General features: G+C 39.2%; 1 protein-coding gene across 3 annotated transcripts in view; it reads left to right on the forward strand.

Annotated features, from left to right (window-relative positions):
- The window catches only part of LOC309388662 (receptor-type tyrosine-protein phosphatase V-like), a 69,538-nt gene that overhangs the window by 6,390 nt on the left and 36,863 nt on the right, over positions 1 to 26,285 (forward strand). For all 3 annotated transcript variants that reach the window (XM_081946173.1, XM_081946171.1, XM_081946172.1), the window contains exons 3-15: positions 1,453 to 1,719; positions 3,075 to 3,341; positions 5,675 to 5,944; positions 7,865 to 8,137; positions 8,922 to 9,188; positions 11,425 to 11,694; positions 12,678 to 12,947; positions 17,614 to 17,883; positions 19,019 to 19,288; positions 19,529 to 19,801; positions 21,100 to 21,372; positions 23,466 to 23,738; positions 25,349 to 25,621. In XM_081946173.1, the coding sequence (XP_081802299.1) occupies positions 1,453 to 1,719; positions 3,075 to 3,341; positions 5,675 to 5,944; positions 7,865 to 8,137; positions 8,922 to 9,188; positions 11,425 to 11,694; positions 12,678 to 12,947; positions 17,614 to 17,883; positions 19,019 to 19,288; positions 19,529 to 19,801; positions 21,100 to 21,372; positions 23,466 to 23,738; positions 25,349 to 25,621 (3,516 nt within the window). The remainder of the gene's footprint in view (positions 1 to 1,452; positions 1,720 to 3,074; positions 3,342 to 5,674; positions 5,945 to 7,864; positions 8,138 to 8,921; positions 9,189 to 11,424; positions 11,695 to 12,677; positions 12,948 to 17,613; positions 17,884 to 19,018; positions 19,289 to 19,528; positions 19,802 to 21,099; positions 21,373 to 23,465; positions 23,739 to 25,348; positions 25,622 to 26,285) is intronic.

Genomic DNA, 26,285 nt, shown 5'->3' on the forward strand with positions numbered 1-26,285 from the left:
ATTATAAGGCAACGATGTCAAACTCAAGGCCCGGGGAGGGGGGGGGGCAGATCCGGTCTACGGATTACTTAGATCTGGCTCTTGGGGCTACCCTGGAAACAGTGCCAGATGGGCCCATGGTGCCTCTACCAGCAAAAATGGAGCTTGATAGGGCCCATTCCGAGCTCTGTTTTCCTGGCAGAGGGTTGCAGGAGGCAATCACAGGCGAAAACGGAGCTCAGGAGCCCATTTTTGCTGGCAGAGCACTCTGGTCACCACAGGTACCCCCTACCTAAGTGACATTGAGCTGGCCATGCCCACCCTCTCGGCCCCTCAGGTCAAACACAACCCTAATGCGGCCCTCAATGAAATTGAGTTGAGTGACACCCCTGTTATAAGGTCTAATATATTGCAGCAAGTGAGCTGACATGAGTATAAAGCAGGTATTCAGATTTGTTGAACATTTTAATTTTTGTGACTCTGTCTTTAAATGCACTAGTTTTAAATGAGAGCTGTAGATGACAGGAAGTTATGTTTTTCACTTTTTAAAATCTGCAGGTGGCCACACCTGGAAATGTGGAAACCTGTTTTACATTTCCTAATTTAAGAATGTGATTTTAAATGTATGTGCAGCATGAAGAGCCAGAATAAATGTAACTCAATTATGATATTCATCTTTAGTCTTTTAATTATAGGCTGAGCTTTGCATCTATATTCAGATAGATATAGTGATCAGTCCATTTCTTGGATAAGATGTTGTCTGTCAATTACATGAACCTAGTATATGAATTACAGTTCAGACCTTGAACTGTAATACATCGTAATTGAGTCAGGAATTACAGTTGTAAGTCATGATGGTTATTAAATAGGTCACCATATGACTGGACCTATTTTTAATAATCTTTTTTACAGTGATTGTTAAGTGATCATGGCAATCATAAAGGGGACAGGATGGTTATTAAGTGAACATTGTTATCTTTAAGCAAATTTATGGTCTGCAATGGACATTTTTTTTGCCGGAAATCAGAAGTAAATACCAATTTCTAGCAAAAACATTAAAATGGTGAGATGCTACAAACAGCCATAAATGCAATTTGGTTACCAAGCACTCAAAACGTGACCAGGGGTTGCTTCAAAACTTTAAATCTGGGTCCTAAGTAGCTCTGAGGAGGTCCATCATAACTTCAAATTATACACTATATTGCCAAAAGTATTCACTCACAACTGCTTCTGATTATTTGGATGGGTGAATGAATCCTTTTGGCAATATAGTGTATGTGCTGTAAGTTAGGTTCATGTTAATACTGAAGTAGATATTGATGATGTTTTGGTAAAATTTCTCAAATTTCTCAGTTCAACTGATTAAGTGCCACTGGTATGCATCAGATTGACAAGGAGCATTGGGAATAAAATTAAAAGCACCAAATGCTAGAAAGCAATGCATTTGCTAAGCACATGTTCTATCTTCTGCAGGTTACCCACTGAATGTGACCATCAACAATTGTGGTTATTCAAATGCTCTCTTTCTAACCTGGGAATATCCCTTGGGAGGTACCCAGAGCTTGTCATTAGCTCTTTATGACTTGGACACAAATACTCTACTGCAGAATGGATCATCTACACTCAATACCACCAGCTTCAGCTTCCAAGGTTTGCTTCCAGGGACACAATATATGATTGAAATCACTGCATTGCTTGCATGTGCACAGAATTCGAGTAGAAGAATCACTGGGCAGACAGGTAAGATATAAGTTTATAGCTTGGAATCATTTTCAGCAAATTTGAATTTTGATATATGGTGATTGTCCTCTTCCACTTCGATTCATGCATTCAATGTTTTGTCATGTCTTCAAGCCACAATGTCCAAAACTAATCTCAAAAAATAAAACCATACAAGTTCTGGGCACATCCTTGCATGAATAGTAGTATCTAAGTCAACTGATAACAATATACTTTCTAGCAGATGGTCTAGAAAATTCATCACAGCTACTTAAACAGTAGTTCAAAACTTCAAGATATACAGTATGTGTAAAGGAAAGGTCATTATTCTGCAATCCAGCTGTTAACGTTTCATTAAAAAAACTGAATTTGGAAGACAAAAATGATAGGTTGTTTTTGGGTTATAACACTTTTCATTAAGACCTCATTCTGTTTTTTAAATACTGTATTTCAATACAGTTATATACATTGGAATAAACATCACATTCAAATTCTTTTGTTTCTTTTTACTGCCTGTTACATGATTTTTCATGTAGGTAATAATGAATGCATTCCTTCAAATCTGAATAGACTGGCATCTTATACAACAAAATGCTAGTTGTTTTCTCTTTTTAGCCTGTAATTTGTATTTTCAAGTGCATATGGCAATAAACAAAGGCACTCTGATATGTAGTCTATCCATGTGACTTGCACAGAAGACAGATGTAATTGTGCGACGATAATGCCAGAATCTGCAGTATGTTGGCAGCAATGTCAGCTCAGCATTATTTTGCAACAGGCTGTTCTTACTATGGCAGTGCCATAAGCACTGCAACATTCTGACATTGTCTTTTTAGACATAGGAAACTCAGAAGCCACTCATTACAGAGGTAGTTTACAATTTTCTGTTGGCCCATCTGAAGTGGGTGATTATGTTCAATTATATACAACAATTTTTTTTGCATAGAAAAGCTTTTTAGGCTTATGCTAATCTTAGAAAGATGCATGTGCCCATCAGCAGAAACCTGCTCAGTGGGGGGCTTTTTTTGGGGGGGAGGATCAATCCTATTTTAGTGCAATTCAGAACTTTCATTATCAAGTTGCAGATATATATGCCTATATATATGAATATAGATTCCTTGCATGTTGGGAATTATGTTGGTAATTTCCTTGTCCAATCTTGAATGCAACAAAAGAATCACCTTTCTCAATAATTATGCTTAAACTTTCATTGTCCACCCTTTTTGTTTATTGCCAAAAATGCAAAATCAACACTGTGCTAACATTTGGGAGGATGTTAACATGAAGGCTTCAGATATGATCAGTGAAAGTGTAACATCTTGGTATGGATGCCTTCTCTCATTGACAACTTTTTTTCAACTTGTATTTTATTTAAGTACCATTACCTGTGCGGGATGTTATCTTGAGTCATGAAAGTCCCTCAGTATTATTGGCCTCCTGGAGTGAACCCCCAGGTGGGAAAGATGTCTACCAGTTGGTTCTCTACCACATCGATTCACAGGCTCTTGTCAAGAATACAAGCATTGCTAGAGGAACCACTACTTTCCGCTTTGAGAAGCTTTTACCGGGCAGTGAATACTCCCTCCGTATCACCACATGGGCTGGATATTACAAAGCAAGCACCAATGCACGAGGATGGACAGGTATTGGGAAATGGGTAATGGGTAGGGAAATGGATAACCAGTAGGCTAGAGAACAAAATCAATTGTGTGAAAGTGAAAGTATTAGTATTGAGCCGAAGTGGCACAGTGGTTAGAGTGCAGTACTGCAGGCTACTTCAGCTGACTGCTAGCTGCAGTTCGGCATTTCAAATTTCACTAGCTCAAGGTTGACTCAGTTTTCCATTCTTCCGAGATGGGTAAAATGAGGACCCAGATTGTTGGAGGCAATATGCTGACTCTGTAAACCACTTAGAGAGGTCTGTAAAAGCACTGTGAAGTGGTATATATTGTAAGTCTAAGTGCTATTGCTATTAGCAGAATCCATCCAGCTGTACCAATAGCCCCCTGTCACCTGATTGTTCATGTTTACTTCATAAATAATTTGTGGGGTAGGAAAGTAAGTCAGCATTATTGAGCCAGACTTGATAAAACCATAAGAAGCTCCTGTGATAGACAAATACCTATGTCATCTTCAGGACAGAAGATGCTATATCATCAAGACAGAATTTCTTTTCTTTTGAAGCAAATCAGCACAGTTTGAAGTACTGTATATCTGAAAGATTTGAGTGCAGAACCCCTCCAAAAGTTATCTCAAATTGTAATATTAAATGGTACAAGAGAGAAACAATTCTTCTAATGAAATATAAGTGAAATATATTTCATTTCATTAAGTTTAACAGTTAGATGTCAACATAATTAAGCCAACTTTCATATTTGTCAAGTCAAAACAAACCACTCAAAGGCCATTTTGGCCTAGAAAAGGTATATGTCAGTAGGTTGATTTTTTTAAAAAAAAACCTTTAAGATTCAGGTAGTTTATGAATGTATTTCTAAGGTAGTTGCAGTTCCAAGTTCCTAAGACTAATTTATCAGTGCAGGCTATTTGTTTCCATAAATTTGTAAGAAAAATGGATTCCTCCTTGGAGTGGTATCCTGTTGCACCGGCTATGGAGGTTGGGAGTCAGGGGCACCGTTTTACGGTGGTTCGGCTCCTACCTCTCCGGCCGGACGCAACGTGTGTTGGCAGGGGAGCAGAGATCGACCCTGAGCCCCCTCACTTGCGGGGTGCCACAGGGGTCGGTTCTCTCGCCACTCCTGTTCAACACATACATGAAACCGCTGGGCGAGATCATCCGTGGCTTTGGGGTGGGATACCATCTGTATGCTGATGACACTCAGCTGTACATCTCCACCCCGAACCACCCCAACGAGGCCGTCGAAATGATGTCCCGGTGCTTGGAAGCCGTACGGGTCTGGATGGATGACAACCGACTTAAACTCAACCCCTCCAAGACGGAGTGGCTGTGGCTTCCGGCCCCCCGGTTCAACCAGTTGTTTCCATCTCTGGCCATTGGGGGCGAACAACTGGCCCCCATGGAACGGGCGCGCAATTTGGACGTCCTCCTAGATGCCCGGCTGTCCATGGATGACCATGTAACAGCCGTGGCAAGGGGGGCGTTCCACCAGGTTCGCCTGGTGCGCCAATTGCGCCCCTTATTGGACCGGGATGCCTTGCGCACAGTCACCCATGCGCTAGTGACGTCTCGCCTGGACTACTGCAATGCTCTCTACATGGGGCTTCCCTTGAGATGCACTCGGAGACTACAGTTGGTTCAGAATGCGGCCGCGCAGGTGATTATGGGGAGGACTAGGTTCTCCCATGTAACACCTCTCCTGCGCGAGCTGCACTGGCTTCCTGTGGTCTATCGGGTGCGTTTCAAGGTTTTGATTACGATCTTTAAAGCGCTCCATGGCATAGGACCTAGTTATTTGCGGGATCGCATCCTGCCCCATACATCCCTACGACCAATCCGCTCACACAGAGAGGGACTTCTCCGGGTGCCGTCCGCCAAACAGTGTCGGGGGGCGGCACCCAGGAGCAGGGCCTTCTCTGTGATGGGCCCAGCCCTGTGGAATGACCTCCCCCTTGACATCAGGATTACTTCCGATCTCCGCTCCTTCCGTGTAAAGCTCAAGACCCACCTCTTTCAATTATCTGGCCTGGCTCAACCGTAGTTTATCCTCCTCCTGACAGTCCTTTTTAGATTGTATTTTATCATGGGATATTTTAATGGCTAATTTTAATTTTCTATTATTATTATTAATGTGATATATGTTTGATTTGATTACTACCTCCTCCATGTATGTATATGTGTGTATATGTGTGTACCTGCATGTCTACATGTATGTATGTATATTTTTATTGTACGCCGCCCCGAGTCCCTTGCGGAGAGGGAGCGGCTAACAAATTAAAAATTTGAATTTGAATTTGAATTTGAGTGATGAGTCTCTCTGGCTCTCTTTTGTCCCAACAGCTCCCAGTCCTCCCAAGGCCCTGACATTCCGGAACAACAATTCCAGCTCCAGTTTGACTGCCTCATGGACTAACTCAGAGGGAGCAGAATGGCTGTATTTCACTCTGCAGAACCTGCACACCCCTGCTGACAGCAGGACAGTTTCACTTAAGAGAGGCCTAACTAACTACACCTTCCAGCACTTGGAGCCTGGAACATCCTATCACCTGGAGGTTAAAGCGTTGTCTGGGCCTTACCTGGTTAAGGGTCCCAATATCACTGTTTATACATGTAAGCATGCAGCAATCTATTTGCTTACAATACTAGGAAGTGGGAAGACCTATGAATCAGATGAATTTCAGAAGAGGTTTATCTGTGTGAGAATAGAGAGTTTCTGTTCTAAAAGGCCAAAAGTTTATTTATTATTGCTTTATTATTGATAGCAAATACATTCTGTATGAATAGATGGAGTTGTTAAGGCTGGTTATAAAGAGAGACTTATGGTGTTTGTTCTCTTCTTATATTTCTCTAGTGTAGGAGTTCCTCCAGAATTGCCCTTTTGAATAGGTAAAATATATATATTTTATTTATGTAGTCCCAAGTTTAGAATTTCAAAAAGCTAACTGGATGTACTTTCACTCAATTTACCTGCTGCAACTGATGCTTAATTTTTAAAGCAGGGGGTCCCTTCGGATCCCTTTGCCTAGCATTAAGCTCTCTCTGTTTTCTAATACTAATATTTTCTTTCAGAATTTGCAAACTTTGATATTTTGTTACTTTTTAATTCATTTTTCATCGGTATGACTATCTCCTAGTCATGCTACATCTATAAACCATGCTCCCCCCCCTTTCAATAATTAGTGTCTGGTACGTTGTGTTTTAGGTATCTCTATTTTTTCAGTTGGTCTGTACCTTTTCACTTTATTGAAATTATTTGTGAATTCTTTCATAATTTTTTGTTTGCATTACTATTAATGGACATTGGAGGTGTCTGCCTTCTCAGCTGATATCTGGCACTTTGTTTGAAGCTTATGAAAGCAAGTAATTGCCCCTATAGCTCTCAGCCTCACTGAAGAGAGAATTTGTCCAAGGGGAAATTATTATTGTTATTGTTGTGACAGTTATTATTATTGTTTTACTTTCTGGAATTCAGTTCTTGCTGGAAATCAACATGATGCAAATTGAGTCTTTTATCCCCCTTTCATTCTTTATATTCAAATGGACTGTTCTGTTCCTTCCTTGAAATCTATGCTTCCCGTATAGCTGTTATATTTTTAATTAAAGCTATTTCACATTTTCCTGCACATTGGATTCATGTTCTAAATATATCCTTATCTATTTGAGCAATCCAGAGGAGTAAAGATCCATGATGATTGAGTGTTCAGTTGGATGTGGTCTGGAAAAATGTGCCTGTTTTGATACTTCTAATTCCCATGATAAAATCTACTGTGCTAAGTAGATCTAAGTATATTTTCAGGGATGAAACAGAACCAGGAAGTATATGAGCAGTTGAGAATTTGAAGAGCTATGATTGATTGATTGAGTGATAAATCTTTAGAATGTTTATTTAAAAGTAGTTTCTTCTTCATATGAAATAAGGGAGAACAATTGTGTGAAATAAAGGAGATGCATTCTACTCAAGAGTTTATTTAATGATCTCCAGATCTATTGAATTGAATATGTTATCTAACCAAGTGTGATTATACACATGAGGAAATTGTCTCTTGTGTACATGCAAAGCAAACAGAATCATCATCATCATCATAATACTAATAATGGGGAGTAATAAAATAATGATACTTTCTATCTGTCATAAAACTGATTAGCCACCTACAAGTATGAGTAGGTACAATGAGTTGGATCAATTAAGAGTAAATAATTTCTGGAAGGATGGTATTGAACACTGAGTTGAAATCCCTGAAAAGGACCAGTGCATAAATTCAATATGTTCCAAATGTGGTGTAATGATATAATGACAGCATCATCTGCCGATCTCTTGGCTCAGTAGGCAAACTGCAAGGGGTCTAACATATGACTTGTATTAAAGTGCAGCATATCTTTTATCAGTACCAACCATTGATTGTTTGACTGGAATTATGTAAGTTATTACCCAACATGTCTCAGGGGATCTAGCTGGGCATGACTAATCAGAATAATTTCTAAATTATTTATTTATTATGATTGTTGATTCTTCCTTTCATCATTTTATAGACCCTCTGAAACCAGACAATGTAAACTTGATCAACTATGACAGAGATAGCACTTTGAAAGCTTCATGGAACTCAGCAGCTGGTGGAAGAGAATCCTATTTGGTGAGCCTGCAGAAAGGAAACAGCAGCATTACAGTCAGAAATGTATCCGTGGAAGGGAACAGCACATACACCATCTTCACTGACCTGGCCCCTGGAAGCCACTACACTGCTTGGGTTACAGCTATTGCGGGGCCCCATAAAGCAACAGCAAAAAGCAACTCTGCCTGGACTTGTAAGTAAGAGCTGAATTTCAGATCCTGAAGGGGAAAAAAGGGGAGGGGGAGGTTTGCCAAATAACCTGTAAAATACCTCCCTGCAAATGTTTGATTTGAGGGGTATACTGGTTGAGAGAAGTTAAGATGCATTGTCTTCCTTCCAGAGATTGTCCTCCAGGATTGTGGGAGGTGGGTGGATGTATATTTGCATTTGGTTCCTGGGGGCAGCACTCAGGCCATTGAGGAATGGGTGGCAAGAGCCTGCAAAAGCAGTGACATAAAGTGGGTTTGCCCAAGATACATATTCAGATTTTTTTAAAAAAAAAAATCTTGATTTTTTTTAAAAAATGATCTTTGCTTATTGTAAAGAATATTCTACAATTTTGTTGTGTTTTCATAATCAAAATGGAAAATATATGATCTTGATTTTTGGCAGTTACAGGAGAAGAAAGCGCAAGAGATTGCAACCAAAGGTGATCCACCCCTGCTAAATTAGATTCCAATCAGTTGCCATGATGATGGTGGACACAATGGGCCTGGGAACCTCTGCCTAGTTTGAAATTACAATTTGGTATGGTACCAAATAATCTCCCCTGGATTCCAGTAAAGAGAAGTAGAATGAACATGTGATTTGAATAGCAGAATGCCAGAACAGACAACCATTATAGGGTTTGTCAAGAGGCCTTTTTTTTTTTGTAGTCTGCCATTTCTCAGATCACAGTTTCCCATCTTGGATTGTTCCAGGTCTTTTATAAGGAAGTCTGCATACAACATTCTGGGTTTTTCCCCCTTCGCTTTCAGATCCCATGGCTCCATCTAGTGGGAATTTATTGAATCAAGGCAGTGCCTACATACTTCAGGCTCATTGGCAAGAGGCAGCTGGGACCGGTTATGTGATAACGTTATATACCATGAAGCCCCTCGTAATGTTGCAAAACAGTTCATTGCCTAAGCAGTCCTCCAGCCAACTTTATGAAGGGTTAAGACCAGGCACTCAATATGCCTTGGAGATCTGCACGATTGCAGGCCCCCACATTTCTCTACCCTTCCATCTCAGCAACTGGACATGTGAGTGTCAGGAGAGCATCATTGTTCTGTTGTGCAGAAGGTACCAAGAAGGGGCACAGAAAGTGCAAAAATGGGAGATGGGGAATACATCAGGGACACAAAAATTGCAGTTTTCCAGTATCCTCTTTTTTATAGCAAAGTTTTGTGCATTCTAAACTTGGTTGTTATCTTGCCATCATTTCTTTATCCAAGCTAAGTAGCAACACTGAGGTTACCTTGCTAGGCAATGAAATGAATACATTTCACTTCACTAGCTTTACAGTGTTTCTTCCAAACAACATCAGAAAAATAAGTATAGACATTGTATCTGTGTATATGTATCTACACAATACAATTATGTAACCTGTCCTCTTGGCTTGAATAGGAAAGTTAAAATCAACACAACTTCTCAACCTTAACTCTTATGCAAGAGCTTGCAACCCTAACAGTCTTAATGAGAAAGGGTGGAAATTCTAAAAGAGAGCAATAGGACTCACCAAAGGTACTTGGCATAGCTCATGCACAACTGCCCTGCTGAGTAAGAGAAGCTTCTCCTGTGCCTTTGCCTTTGAAAAGGAATCATCTCTAATTAAGGCCAAACTATCATTTTACAAAACATGAGGAAGCTTTCCTCCCCCTGCCCCCCCTCAGGGGCAGAGGTCAAAATGTTCGGTGTTTCATTTTTTTAAAATAAGGATTTTGGATGAGGCAAAAATAATGTCTCAACTCTTGCAGATAGTTCTCCCTCATCCCTTTAAATAGCTCAAGAGTAAAATGTGCCCCTTGAGTTCACTTTTGCTGAGAGAATTGTGCATTTTTTGTTCTAGCAATTACGGTCTTTTCTAATATTGCAACACAAAATCTGATTTGATTTTTTTTTAAGTTCTAATGAGCATAGGATCCCACGTAAGATTTGGGTTTGGCATTCCTTGCTGTACATGACTTCATTTTATAGAGGGTGAAGTAAATGCATATAATTCCATAATTATTATGCCTGGTAGACTTTAGGCATGGATTATTTCAGAAGTGGGTACTTCATCACTGGCGGCTTTTAAGAAGAGTCTGGACAGCAACTTGTCTGGAAAGGCATAGGGCAGTGATGGCGAACCTATGGCATGCGTGCCACAGGTGGCATGTGGAGCCATTTGTCAGGGCACGCGAGGCGCTGCCCTGTCAGCTGGCCAGCGCGCATGTGCGCGCTGGCCAGCTGAGTTCACCATTTTTAAAAGCCATTTTTTCACCCTCCCCAGGCACTAGAGGCTTTATAGGAACCAGGGGAGGGCGAAAAGAGCCGCCTCCGCTCCCCCCCCCCCCGGAGGCCCTCTGGAGGCTTCAGGGACCGTCCGGAGGCTTCCCTGAAGCCTTTGGAACGCTTAAAATGACACTCCGAGCAAACCGGAAGTGACTTCCGGTTTGCTCGGAGGGTCATTTTGAGCGATCCGAAGGCTTCAGGGACCATCCGGAGGCTTCCCTGACGCCTTCGGAGCACTCAAAACGACCCTCTGAGCAAACCGGAAGTCTCGGAGGGTCGTTTTGAGCACTCCGAAGGCTTCAGGGACTATCCAGAGGCTTCCCTGATGATGCCTTTGGAGCGCTTAAAACGACCCTCCAAGCAAACCAGGCGGGGCGGGGGAGGCTCTTTTCACCCTCCCCAGGCTCCTATAAAGCCTCTGGAGCCTGGGGAGGGTGAAAAAACCATGTAAAAATGGGGGGGGTCATGCCTGTTGTGCACGCATGCGCACTGGGGGGTCGCGCATTGCATTATGGGTGCGGCACGCCCGCACACGACCCCCCTGCGCTCCCCCCACTTGTGGCACGCGAGCCAAAAAAGGTTCGCCATCGCTGGCATAGGGTCTCCTGCTTGTGTGTGTGCATGTGTGTGTTTGTGTGTGTGTGTGTGTGTACTAGAAGATATCCAAAGTCCTTTCCAACTTTTATTTAGTTATTCTGTTACTAATTTTAGATTAGATAGATAAAGCAGCTATAGGGAGAACATGCAAGCATTAGCGGGTTGTTTTTATGCACAGTCTGTTCCAATAACAAGTAAGATCCAGCTGTTCAGAGCCTTGTGATCAAGACTTGCCTGAGAATCAACCAGTCTCAGTTTAGGATTCCTTGTTTCCTTTACAACAGATGTTATTAGACAACTGGTTAGGAAATTTCTAGGCAACTGTCTAAAAAATGACTTTGGTCAATTGTAAGAATTTGCTTATAATGTATAACCTCTCTGATATTGGTTCCTTTCTCCTTCCTTCAGATCCTTTGCCTCCAGAGCACCTGAAACTTAGCAATGATGGTCATAGAGTGAGGTCGCTCCATGCTTCTTGGCAGAATCCCTTCAAAAGCGGAGGCTTCTATGTAGGAGCTCTTCTGGAAACCAAGTCCCAATTAGTGATCAAAAATTTAACTCTGGCAGAGGCTAATATCACCTTTGAAATGCTAGTCCCAGGACGTCAGTATACTCTGAAGCTGGCAAGAGTGGCTGGACCATTTCAGTCTCTTGTTCAAATAGTTAGTGACTGGACATGTGAGTATGCCACCATTCTCAGTAGTATGTGAACCAAGCATCTTTCTCCATTGTGATACTTTTCAGCTATGCTTAGTTACAGTCCCATCACCCCAACCCCCCATTAACCATACTGGGAGATGCAGTCAAACGTATAAAATTATTGCACTGATGAAAAGTTGCAGCAGAGGATTTCTCCTGTTCTTCTTTGACTTTCAGTGAGTTTTATACCCACAAGTAGAAAAAGTATTAGCAAACATAAACATTTCATTGTAAATAAAGACAGGAAGAGGAAAAGTAGAGGTAGAAATGAAGGGATATTTGTGAGTTTGAACTTTGTAAGGATCCAGCCTGATTTTTGCTGAGGTAAGAACTTGATTTGATTTAGAAAGGTAACAGTATTTCATCCAAATTCAACAGATTGCCCAAGATTTCAGATATCGTATTTGAGTTTTGTTTTTGTAATGTGTTCAAAAAGTAATTGTATCACCATAATTCATACTAATAGGCTAATTGTATCTTAATTCATATCAGTAGTTTACAATTAATAGTTTACAAGGCAAGTCCCAAAGGTGCTTTTTCAGGAGGAAACTGGATTTTCTGGATGGTGGGGAATGGAAGGATTTATATCATCTGGTCAGATCTGAAGAAGCTTCTTGAATGAGAAGCAAAACATCCAGGAAAGTCCACTTGCCTCTTGAAAAAGCACCTTTGGGACAACCATGACCTGCATGACTGAGAATCTCCATAGACATTTACAAGGGAAGAATAAATCTAGGGTTCCTGTATCTGGATGAGTTTTTGTATCTCTTTTCTGTTATCTAGTGGTATCTGGATGTTTATAGCCCAGAAACAATATATTGATTAAATGACCCTTATATATGTGATCTTTACTGAGTTCCAAGATAAGTCACATTTTTACTTAGAAATCTTTCCTTCCAAATCAACATCTGTTCATCACCTGAATTCTCCATCCTAGTAATAGATAAACCTCTTTCTTTCAGATCCTTTGGTGCCATCAGGAGTGATGCTGGCCAGTAGCAGGTGGGCCAGCAGCCTTTTTGCTTCTTGGGACCAGCCTCTGGGTGACAGTGACCAGTTCTTCCTGCGATTCTACAGTCTGGAACATCCTTTGCAGAGGAACATCACAATTGGGCCAACCATGCTAAATTTTACATTTGAAGGTCTTCAACCTGGCAGTCAGTACTTACTGGAGGTTACAGCAATGGCAGGACCTTACCGAGCTTCATCTCAGGTGGTTTCTGCTTGGACATGTAAGTATTCAATGTGTTTCTGCAAATAATGAGACTTTCCTGAATGCACAGTTTTTATTATAGACTAAGATCTCAGTAAGGCTAAAAATGTATAGTGTGATGTCGAGGCTACTCATGCATAAGCTGTTACAATATCCTTGCTCTTGCTTGACAAATTACAGTAATCTTTCATTTCCATTAATCTGCAAAAGGAATTTACCATTTATCTTGTTACTAGAGGAAGCATTTTTGATCATCTTATGCTTAGATGGATAGAACATTCCAATAAAATGAACTTTTAAGAATATACGGTACTTAAATAAATATATATGTGAAGTTATAGCTATTGTAGTGTCATCCCCCAAGTTCTTCTGTGGTGTCTTATTGTGATAATGGGATGCTCCTTGAAGAAGTGAATGAAGAATGTCAGGTGTGCATATCAAGAAGGAACATTTCCAGCAGGATCACCCAAGATATGAAGATTTTCCTAGCTGCCCAGCTAAAGCAAGCAGTATAGGGAAGTATTGAAAGTTTACCTCACTGACAATAACAAAATTTCATACAGTATGCAAGAAGGAAATTGCAAATTACTCCTGCATTTTATCAAGATAGGTAATTGGTTAATTAATGCCATCAGATATTGGCATTAGACGATGAGATGATGGCCTCTCATGTCAAATGGCACTCAGCATCTATTGAAAAATTGCTGATGAACTTTTGAATACTAATGGTATTTATGATGTGGCTAAATTAAAAATGTTAGGATGTTAAGATCATGCTGCTATGCAGAAAAAAAGCATAAGACAGAATTACAGTGACAACATGGAATATAGGAAACAGGAATATAGGAAAACTCAACACCATGAAAAATAAATGGAATCAGCTAGCTATTGACATCTTGGGCATCAGTATATAGAAATGGAATTGGGCAGTCAGAATATAATATTTACTACTTGAGATGTGAATACAAAGAAAAAGTTCATAATCAGAATGATATAGGAAGAGCAGCACTTAGGTATAATACAATCAATGATTTAATAATGACAGTTAGACTTTGGGAACAATCCTTTAATATGAAGATCTAACCTTGAGTTAGTATATTGAAAGTCACAAAGGGATTGTTAATAACTGATTCAAAGAAATCAAATAAAGATGGAGTCTATTGAAATTTTATATGATAGAGATGACAACTTCCAAGTTGTATCTTAGAAAAAATTCCCTTTTTACAAGAACTCCCAGGACTGGAAGGTGAAGTTCAATTGACACTTGGATAATTATCCATTCATAAGGCTTCAAAAATAGATATCATGTCTACATGAGTATGGCAAATAACAAAAGAGGGATCAGTAAAAATTGAACCCTGACAACAAATCTGTAGAAGAGCACAGTAGTCAGCATATTGGAAAAGGTCAGTCTGCATACCCAGCTAAAGAAAACTGAGTGTGCAAACTCTCAATGTCATTAATTGCACAAATTAGGAAAACAATGCTTAGAATCATCCAACACAGATTAATGTTGCATGGAAAAGGAGATTGCAAGTGTTTAAACCAGGGTGTCCAAACTTGGGAACTTTAAGACTTGTGGACTTCAACTCCCAGAATTCCCCAGCCAGGAATTCTGGGAGTTGAAGTCCACAAGTCTTAAAGTTCCCAAGTTTGGACACCCCTGGTTTAAACTGATTAATAAATTTTAGAAAAAGCCAAAGAATAAGAGATTATTTGCTGGTCCCAGATAATGAGAAATTAAAAAATACTGAAAAAAGAAATCACTATTTGCTTCAATAAATATGGAAAAGTCTTTGATCTGTTGATGATGTCAACCTCTGGAATATCCTTAGGAAAATGAGAATCCCAGAACATCTCATTGTCCTCAAGATAACATACCAGATAGGAAGTTACAATCCAAACAGAACAGGGAAATAAAACAGGCTTGCTCCAGATGAAGGTGTAAGACAAAGCTACTGGTACATATTCCATTTATTCAGTTTCTGTGCTTAATATACAGGAAATACTTATTTAACACAAATTTCCTGCCTTTGATAACAAAATTACTAAATTAACAAAACTATTTTCCAAAACACCTGATGGTAGAACAAGAAGCAATGGGTGGAAACTAATCAAGCAGAGAAGCAATTTAGAACTGAGGAAAAATTTCCTGACAGTTAGAACAATCAAGACAGGTTTCCTGTCTAGGCATGGGGGTAGGACTAGAAGACCTCCAAGGTCCCTTTCAACTCTGTTATTCTATTCTATTCTTTAGTGTGAAACTGATGGTCTGATCAGTTTCAGGCAGCATTCCCCCACCTCCCCTTTGTAATAAACTACTTAAGGTCACAGCTCAGCTTGTTAACTTGTAGTATGCTGCCTGGAAAAGCATCCCAGAAAAAAGAGTAAGCTTGTTTAAGCAATTTCTCCAGCCTCCAAGGGGGTAAAAAGGAGTGAAAATAGGTCTCTCTCTCTCATGGCTGGCTGGGGAATTCTGGGAGTTGAAGTCCACAAGTCTTAAAGTTCCCAAGTTTGGACACCCCTGTGTTAGAACTTCAATTTCTAGAATTCCATGCTTGTAAGGCCAACTGACCCATGGCCTGATGTAATAAGCATATTTAAATGGACTTTTAAAAAGCCAACAGGGAAGGGTTTTTTTTTGGGGGGGGGGAAATAGTCCAGAGAGCATCAAATTGAAGAAGATGCAGTGGATAGATGCAGTTTGGTTAACTCTTTCCTCCATTCTAGCATTACATAAGCTAGAAAAAATAAAGCTGTTGTTTAATTATGGCCATAGTTAAGTTTGGATAGAATTTTACCTAGAATCATTACCTCAAAATCCTGAAAGAACCCATTATTTGAGTTTGCTGTCCTTGTCTCATAATATTGTCTAAAACTTTGCAGAGGGATTGGCCGATGGGTATTCCTGCAAGGAATTAAAAAATGCTCAGAGAGCAATGAAACAGGACACGTGCTATGCAGACATCTTAGATGTCACATGGCTGACATAACCAACATATACAATAAGCTAGATAGAATTCATGTTTCTTTTAGTTAATTCCTAAGCTAGCAATATACACTACTTGTTTTGCAATAAAAGCAAAATCAACTGGATTTTATTGCAATGCCAGAGAGTTTAGTTCCCTAGATGTTCACAAGTTGTTTTTACTTGGAATTTACTACAGCTGTGGACTTCAATATTCAGTTATACTTTTCAATGATACTATGTCTGTTATCTCAAAGCTTTGGCTATGCTAGAAAATAATGGTTAGATATTGATTGCTTAGCCCTGTTTTAAGGATATAGTTTAAGAAGCCTCTTGTGGGACAAGATACCGAAAGAAAATCAAATGCTGTTTCTAACTTCCTAAAGTTGACCTGGAGATAAATTTTCATAGCAAATCAAACCTATGAGCTGAGCTCTGAGAATGTCACAATGGTTTCTTTCATAAAAACATTGGAGTATCTATTCTACATCATCTAATATTTGTCTTAAGCGAATAGAAAGATGAGCATTGCTTCACCTACCTGAGACTGTAGATAGACATTTCTTGAGGTATATTACCCTTTTCTACTCTGAAATAAAAACACGGACATTGCTATTGTTTTGGTAAAGAGGTATGTCTTTCCAAATGTACTTCAACACTCTTTCTCTCTCTCTCTCTCTCTCTCTCTCTCTCTCTCTCTCTCTCTCTCTCTCTCTCTCTCTCTCTCTCTCTCTCTCTCTCTCTCTCCCTCTCTCCCCCTCTCTCCCCCTCTCTCCCCCTCTCTCCCCCTTTCTCCCCCTCTCTCTCCTTGTATTATCCTGGAATGTTGTTAGGGCCATATTTTTATTTGCTACCAGCTCACAAACATGTTTTATGTTGATTTTGGGGGTATCATTTGGATTGAAGTGCTATAGAGCCAGGAAACCTGTGGCCTTTTAGATGTCCTTGCAGAATTCCTGGTGACCACAGAAAAATAATAATAATAATTGGTTGATCCCTAGGATGCTGGCAGCAACTCGTATCAGCCATTAGTACCAGTCAGTGTTATTTGTGATACATTTTTAAATGTTCAGTTGACTTAGTTTCATATTTAATGAATAAAAGAGATAACAACAACAATAACAACAACAATAACAACTGACAGACAGTTCATCATTTGTAACACAACACAACACAGATATCACAGTTATCGAAAACTGAAGCAAAAACTTTCTTGACATCACTGTACCAGGAGACACCAGAGTCAAAGAAAAAGAACTGGAAAAAAAGTCACAAACTATTGTGACTTGGCCATCGAAATGAAACATGGAACAGTGATACCCGTTGTGACTGGGACACTTGGTACCATGTCCGAGAATTTTATAAAATACAACAAAAAATTGCAGCTTCCTGCAATAACATCAATGGAACTGCAAAAAACTGCACTAGGAGACTCTAGGTAGCTCACCCCTGCTCTACTGCCTTAGTTACCTGTCACTAACTTATGCCGGGTATCTTTTCATGTTCATATGTTATATCATTAAGATAATATTTAATTCATATTGTGAAAGTCTGCTGAAATATATCCAGCTTTGCAAATCCTTGAAAAGAAGAATGAATCCAAGATGTCACAGAGCTGGTGAATATATTCTGTGAATCAGCTGTTGTGAGGTTAATGCATCATGCCTGCCTTTTTCTAAAACCTGACACTGATGTGCCAACCTTTTTATCACTATAGATCCTCTATCTCTGGCAAATGTCAGTGTGAAGGGCAGCCAAAATCCCCAGCAATTGATTGTGAGCTGGATTGAATCGGGAAGAGGACGAGGATATTGGGTACAGCTCTATTCAGAGGAATCCCTGTCCATTATACAGAATGTGTCTGTACCACATGGAACCACACAGGTTACTTTAGATAATCTGGTGCCAGGGACTCGGTATCGTGTTGAAATTGTCTCCAGAGCTGGACCTCATTACATTTCTTCTCAAACAGCCATTGGCTACACAGGTATAATGTAGGGCTCCTCCTGCCTTTTTTCCCCATTCTGTTTATTCTGACTGAAATAGGTTGGCACTGCATATTTTTTAAAAGATCCATCTCCAATTGCTGGTTTTGACAGAAGGAGCAGAGCTGCTATTGTTTCTTGTCAGTACCATATTTTGGTGCATTATGAGTGAGATATTCAGAGCTAGATAATCATTAGTTCTATATTTTCTCTCCCTTGCCTTTTGAATTTGCACCAGTGCTATCTCTATCCCATACAATGACTTATTTTAGAAGAGATCAGACAGTCATCTATCGGGAATGTTCAGTAATTGTTCCTTACTTTACAGATCTTGAATTAAGTGGATTAAACCAATATCATTTTTTGATAATTATCCTTTGGATTATTTCTGTTCTTTGTACCATGATCAACCCGCTACAGGTAGTCTCTGACTTACAATTCATTTAGTGACCGTTACAACAGCATTGAAAAAATGACTTATGACCACTTTTCACACTTATGACCATTGTAGCATTCCCATGATCATGTGATTTGCACTCAGATTGTTGACAACTGTTTCATATTTATGACGGTTGTTGTATCCTGGGTCATGTGACCATCTTTTATGACCTTCTGACAAGCAAAATTAATAGGGAAGCCAAATTCACTTAACAACAGTGTTATTAATTTAACAACTGCAGTGATTCACTTAACAACCGTGACAAGAAAAGTCATAAAATAGGAGAAAACTCACTTTAAAAATTCCTCACTTAGCAACATAAATTCTGGGTCCAGTTGTGGTCGTAAGTTGAGGACTATCTGTATTTATTTTTTGTAGTGTTGTTAAATTGACATCTCCTCTTCCTGATTATTTAAACACTCAGAGGAGCGTACAATGACCCAGAGTCATCATAAGAGACAATGCTGGAAGAGGAATTAGCCTTTAGTTCCACTAAGTCAATAAATGAAACTTTTACCTTTTCTAGTGTGAATATTTACATTCCATATTGTATCCATTACTATCTAATACTTCCTTTTTCTTGCCCTATAATTACATCTTCTTTATTCTAATGGGACAATAAAAAACCAATGAGACTTTGCACTTGTCTAATTATTTTTGTCCACATTTTCTGATGTCACCTCTGCTGCTTCTTCTAGTGCCCATGTTGCCACTTTCTCTGAAGGTAACCAGTCACAGTTCTTCAGTGTTATCTGTGCAATGGAAGCCCCCAGCTGGGCAGAGAGACGGTTATATGGTTTCTGTATCGAAAGAAGGATCTACAGATACCAGTAATCACATGTTTGTGGGGAAAGCCAGCACCAACGTTACAATTGTGGGACTGGCCCCTGGGACCTGCTATCTGATCGCAGTGTGGTCACTGGCTGGACCCTACAGCTCTGCTTCCCGGAACAGCTCAGCTTGCACAGGTAAGTGCAACACCTTGATAATGGATCTCTGAATTTGTCAATACGGCACAGTGAATGAATTCTGATGCAAAAAGATTTCTTTTTCTCATATTGATGGATCCTAGATTGCATGGACTTGCCTACTCTTCAGTTCAGTCTTGTTCACTTTGGGAGAAAATGATTAAATTTTATAGTGTCACCACCATGTATATTACTGTACCATGAAGAGAGTTTCTGACTGAAGCTTCTTTCTGATTGCAGCACCTGCTGCTCCTGTGAACCTGACTCTGAACAATGTGGGCAATTCATCTGTGCTGTACACATCTTGGACTGAGCCTCCAGGAGGACGGGACCACTACAGGATGATCCTGTATAGCCTGGATCCTCCAGGCATGAAGAGAATTCATGTCATTGGCCCAAGTGTCCAGGATTTCCTTTGGACAGATTTGCCAGCAGGAAGCCATTTTGCTGTGCAGGTTATTTCAGTGAAAGGACATGCTGAGGCCTCCTCCACCATTGCTGCTGAGTGGACATGTGAGTCTGACAGTCTAGGCTGTACTGTTACCCATAGATATGAGACTATAACATTATTTGAACAACTCTATTCTCCAGATCATTTTCTTTATCCAACTCTTCCTCAGTGTTTTTTCCATTTTCCATTTTCTTTATCCAACTCTTCCACATGCTTGACCACTGATCATTAGGTCACATTTCCTTTCCTGAAGTTTCCTAAATCAAACAATTGGATATATCCCCAAGTTGACAAAGTTTTTATTATTCTTGAGTGATTTAGTCCCTTTTTTGTATGTAATTAGAGGAAAGGAAATTTAGGTCTTAATAACGGAAAGTACTAATCTGTAAATGTGTTTGTTCCGTTAGATTCAAAAATCCTATCAACATTGATATACATTAAATCCTCATGTGCATTCTGTCGGAGACAAGATAGGCAAGCTTACATATTAGCATATTGGTGTGGTCAACATCCTTTCAACTGTGATGGAAATAAGAGGGCAATTTATTCACATAGAATGGTATCTACAGCACGTTCTTACCATTTTCAGTCGTTAGGTTAATTTCACTTTCACTGTCTCAGCTTGGTGCCTTGTATTGGACTTCAACTCCCATTGCCTTCAGTCAGCATGGTTGGTAAATATAAGTGTTGATGTTTAACATATCTGAGAGATATCAGTTTGAGAAAAGCAGGGTGATTTTCCTTTGGGAGAAAGGAAAATGAACTATGAGAAGAAGAAGAATGGATAAAGCTTAATAAATGTATTTAGAGTATACGTTCAATATTAAGTCTGATTCAGATTAAAGCTAGAGAGCTGCTGACAGTAAAATAGTGAGTAGGAAGGTTCAAAGGTTTGATTTAGTGTAGATCAACTTTCTGATGATGACTTCGACCAGTATTATTATTATAAACCTGATAATACTCAATTGATAATTGAGTATCAATTATAAGCAAGATTTACGCCTATCCTTAACTTTGTAGCTCTGTCATTGTTCAAGACTCTCCTATTTGCTCAGGATAAGAGTGTTAGTTATGTTTGTTATTTGGTAAATTTAAGATATTGCTCTTGATTGCTGGTTTAAATCTTTATAATTTTGTATTTTTGTCTTGTTTTGTAAACTGTTCTGTTTTGTGTGAAGTTATATATCTAATAAATATTTTTATTTGTATATATACAGAGAAACATAATTAGTAGTACTACATACCATATAGAATCCATTGTATCATTACCACCTTCCCATGCCCTGTAGCCACTATGTGCTGCCATATATGTCAATTACTGTTACTCATTTAATCAGACAAATTCTTAATTACTTTACAGCTCCTCTGCCAGCTTCCTCTGTGCAAATCTGGAATGGAGGGCACCCAAACAGGCTGCATATGGCCTGGGTACCAGCTTCTGGAAGATTGGATGGCTATGAACTGAAACTGTACTACACAGGATCTAGTACTTTAGCAACACAAGCACATCTTGGAAAGGATGCTACTAATTTTACCTACTCAGGTCTGACATCTGGAATCAATTACTTATCTGAGATTCTCTCAAAGGCTGGACCTCATAGGACTTCGGCAGGGAATTTCAGTGCTTGGACAAGTGAGTAAATCATGACAAGATCCTGCCCTCTATTACTGACATATATGATTCTAAAATACAGCCCCTTGTTATAATGATTGGCTTCTCATATGTGTAACTTCAGTTGTAGACAGTAGGGTTTTCCCGAAGCAATTTATACTTTTACATGAAAATAAAATGAATTTACAAGATAAAGTAGATGTCAGTTAGACAAATAACTACATCTTGGATTACCATTGTCCTCATCCTAATATGAAAACAAGTTATCCTAATATTTTCCCTTCTTGAGTGTTTGGTAATCTCTATACTCTTCAGAAATACCCAACTACAAATTTTTCTCCTAAGGCTGGTCATGTAAGCTTCCACCTCAGTAAACACCCTGAGATATTTCTTCCTCCACCATAAGAAGTTATTAGATAAATAATGTAAAAAAAAATCCTTCATCAGAAAAGAAATAAATCAGAGTCATCAAACAGTGCCTTTGCCATATATTCCAAACACAGTAGAATTATTATGAATAAAAATAACCCAACACAAGTGAGTTCCTGATTCTTCAATTGCTCTTGTAATTTTGTAAATGATAAATCACCTTACTATTCTTGCTCTTGTGATCCAGAACAAACACAGGGTTCAGAAACTGATTTAAACATAGACCAAAATGTGTACATATGGCCAAGAACCTTTTAATTTAATAAACAAGTTTTATTTGCAGTTTCATTCCAAGCAATGCCATATGCTGTCATTCTGAAGCTAAGAGGAATACTGGTCCTGAATTTCATTTGAAATAGCTGACACTTCCCTCACTTAGATCAAATCAGGAATAATATTGATCTCCATAGCTTGCAAAGTTTCATAGGAAATTGTTTGCATCAGTAAATATTAGAATCAAGGAGGCCAAATATATCCAAGGTTTAATAAACCCAGTAGCAATTTTAATACAGAAGATTAGCATCTGTTCCCAAATTAATCCATGGTCAATTGATTAAATTGGTCAATTTAGAAATGGAGCCTTGAAATTTTGCTTGGTTTCAACTAGCAAACATCTGATTCTGTTCTTTTGGCAATGTGGGATATGATCCCAAAATAAGGCCTCAGGAGACACAGTCACTTCAAATAATGGCTGAACTATTATCCATTTTTTCTAGGCACAAAGGAAATAGTCAAATCTTCTTTTTCAGTTGCTAAGTTATGTCTGGCTCTTCATGGAGCATAGAATGCCAGGCCCCCCTGTCCTCCGCTGTCTCCCAAAGTTTGCCCAAAATCATGTTCATTGTGTCGATGACACTATCTACCCATCTCACTATCTACCCTCTTCTTTTGCCTTCTTTTGCCTTCAGTCTTTCTCAATGAAATTTAAATCTATCATCAATAGATCATAGAACTTTAATCATAGAACCTTACAATACAATCAATAATTGCTGCATCTAAGAATAGGTTTTTGGAATCCAATAAATCACTGGCAAATACATTTGACATGTCCAGAAAGTACTGTGTCTGACACTGCATCTAAGATCTGAGCTGCTGCTAATGTTATACTAGAAGGAAGATCTAACACTTAAGTAATAGTGTCAGTAATTCTTTGCTGGCAACATCCCTTTGGCCTATTCGCTCACACAGAGAGGGACTCCTCCGGGTGCCGTCCACTAGGCTGTGCCAGCGGGCGACGCCTAGGGGAAGGGCCTTCTCTGTGATGGGCCCGACCCTCTGGAATGACCTTCCCCCTGACATTAGAATGACTACGGACCTCCGCTCCTTCCGTCAGAAACTCAAAACCCACCTGTTCCAGCTAGCCGGCCTGGCCTAATTCCAGCTTTCCCACCTCAGTTTTATTTTTAAATTTTTATGATTGGTTTTATGGTCTAAGTTTTTAATTTTTATAAATTCGCACAGGGCTATTTAATCTAATTTTAGCTATGTATACTATTGTTTGTATGGTTTTTAAATTATACCTGTACACCGCCCCGAGTCCCTCCGGGGAGAGGGGGCGGTCTAGAAATATAATTAAATTAAATAAAATTAAATCCATCATGTGAAAGCTATAAATTCATACAGATTTGTTTGTTAAATTAGGAATTTATATTGATACACATAACTTCCATTTCTCTTCTGCCCAGGTCCTCTACCTCCTCGCATGGTGCTTCTGTCAAATAAAGGACATACTGACAAGCTGACTGCTACCTGGGAAACTCCCGCGGGAGATCAAAGTGGCTATGTACTAACACTCTATAGTGCTGCATTGGGCATTGTGGTAGCCAAGGTATCTGTAGAAAAGGACATTACTAATTTCACCTTTGGAAGCCTCATCCCAGGAAGTAAATACTTGCTGGAAGTTGCTTCCATAGCAGGGCCGTATCGGATATCATCAGGGAACACCAGTGACTGGACATGTGAGTCTGAGTTTCTTCATTGTCCACATATGGACATTTCCGGATAGGAACTTTAAACACATTCAAAATCTACTTCAGAGCTCCTGAATCTCCCAATGTCAGTTGTATCTGAAGCTCAGTCAATTTATTACCAGCTTTGCTGTGGAATATTTCAAATTTTAGCAAAGCAGGGCTCCCCCCTGCCCAAGCAATATGTCTCTAAAATTTACAGGCAAGCCAGATTCTTTCACCCACCTCCCCTGAAAATTCCTCCCTCACTGTCATCTGTACTCCACTTTGAAGGTGGAAGAAAGAAGACAATCAGCCCTAAAGTGCTTTTGAAGAATGAGGAATGGAAAGCCTAATATGATGAAAGTGTCTTAACTCTTCTTGGCAATTTACATTGGTTCTAAATTTGTTCTATTTTTCCTATTGACAAATTGTCAATTGTCCTATTGTCACTTGCTGCCCCACAGAAAATTGATATTTAGTAGTGAGTGATTAGGACAAAGGAGGGATTTTAAAAAAACTTTATTTACCCATTTTAATTCAAAATTCTGTTCAAAATTGCTTGAGAGATCAGGATGAAATAAGAAAAAGAGATACACAGGAATATATGAATGATGGAGGTGTATGAGCCCCTAACTCCCAACATACCAACTTTTATGATCCTGAAAGCCAAAAGTATTGTCCATCTGTACTGTAATGATGGTTGATTATCAGCTGAAGTTAAATTCAGCTCTAGTAATTTATAGCATTGATATCAGTCAATGAACCCAAAATGATTTGGAAAAAAATGTGCAGGCACTGAGTATCTGAGTCTGTTTTTTTCTGGCTTCTGCACAAGATGTGGAAGAGAACGTTTTGAAAGAACAGCCCCTAATCATTTCTGCAAAGAAAGATTTAAACTGAATAACTTTTTTAAAGAACAGATTTAGATTTGTAAAAATGGATTTAATCAAACAGGTTTTTGCTGAATGTAATATTGTGTAAAACAGCACCATGTCCCATTGTTTTTCATGAAATTCTCATTAAGTCAAAAGAACTGACTTAAGACTTTAAAGATGGTGTGAACATCTTTGTAAAAAAAAGCCTGATATCTTAAAAATGGTAACATGTTTGTTTTAAAAATAGCAACAGCAACAATAGCATATAGACTTATATACCACTTCATAGTGCTTTACAGACCTCTCTAAGTGGTTTATAGAATCAGCATCTTGCCCTCCAACAACCTGGGTCCACATTTTTCTGACCTCAGAAGGATGGAAGTCGAGTCAATCTAGAGTCAGTCAGAATCAAACACCTGACAGTAAGCAGTGAGTTAATCTGCAGTGCTGCATTCTAACTACTGCACCACCATGGCTCTTCCTTTAACCTATTGGACTGAATAGTTTCTGAACAGTCTTTCTGAACTATTCTTGGGCAATGTTTCTGTTATAGGTTTGGAGATGATGCAGTTCAACTGAGTTTTGTTTGTAGTTATAGAATAATGATTGTGTACCGTGCACCAATTTCTGTTACAAACAAGTAGGAGATGATTGATTGTTCGGGGCTTCATTGTAGAATGTTACATCAACATTATTATTTTTGCAGCTTGTTCACTCTGTATTCCCTTTTGTTTTACATACCAGACCCATTGGTTCCCAGGAAGCTCTCTGTAAAGGCTGAGAAGGGAAATCCTGCATTGACTGTGGCTTGGGCAAAACCTGTCAGCAAACCTGAGCGCTGCCAGCTGCAGCTGTGGCATCCAGAAAATAGCACCTTGTTACAGCTTCACACCTTGACTCAGTGGCAAGTCCGGCATATTTTTCAGGGACTAGTTCCAGGGAGAAATTATTCCATATCCCTCACCTGTGTTGCTGGACCATATAAGAACAGTTCTGAAATGATAGTAATGCCAATAGGTGGGTATGTGTTCATCTTTCTGAGATATTCATATTTCCATCTTCATCCCCAGATGTATCCTTTCAGTTGGAGTATCCTGATCACTGCTCGGACATCATAAAATTGGTTGAGGCTCAAGAAGCAGAAAAGAACATTAGGCCAAATTGTCAAGCACAGTATTCTAAGTCATACAATTCAAATCCATGAGAATTCAAGGGACACTTTCTTCATTCTGTACTTTGATATAGAATAAAGAATAATTTCTCTGGCATTCATATGGATATAAGAAGCTTCCATCAAATTGTGCAAGTATTATAGTATCTTTTACAGCTCATCCTTGCCCAGATGGATCAGTTAAGAGTTTTAAGAAGCAAGCCTGTATATGGTCCAAATTCCAATGATCAAAATCGGGATTGTCATACATCTGTGGTACAAACCATCTGTGATTTCAGTGGCCTTTTGCTTTCACCAAAGTTGTGAACAAAATAGTGTGAATTAGGCAGAATTTGTTCTATCCCATTTTTCCTGTATTGCAAATATTTTTTTTCAAAAGAATTTTATTGGTTTTTAAAGTTTTTTGGGGAAAAGGGTAAGTGGATATACAAAAAAATTTTTTTTTGGCAGCTCCATCGTGCCAGAGGTAGGAATCTCTCCAATTCACACAACGTTTACAGAAGCAAAAAA

This window comes from Natrix helvetica, assembly GCF_964273705.1.
Source record: "Natrix helvetica genome assembly, chromosome: 3".
NCBI lineage: Eukaryota > Metazoa > Chordata > Lepidosauria > Squamata > Natricidae > Natrix > Natrix helvetica.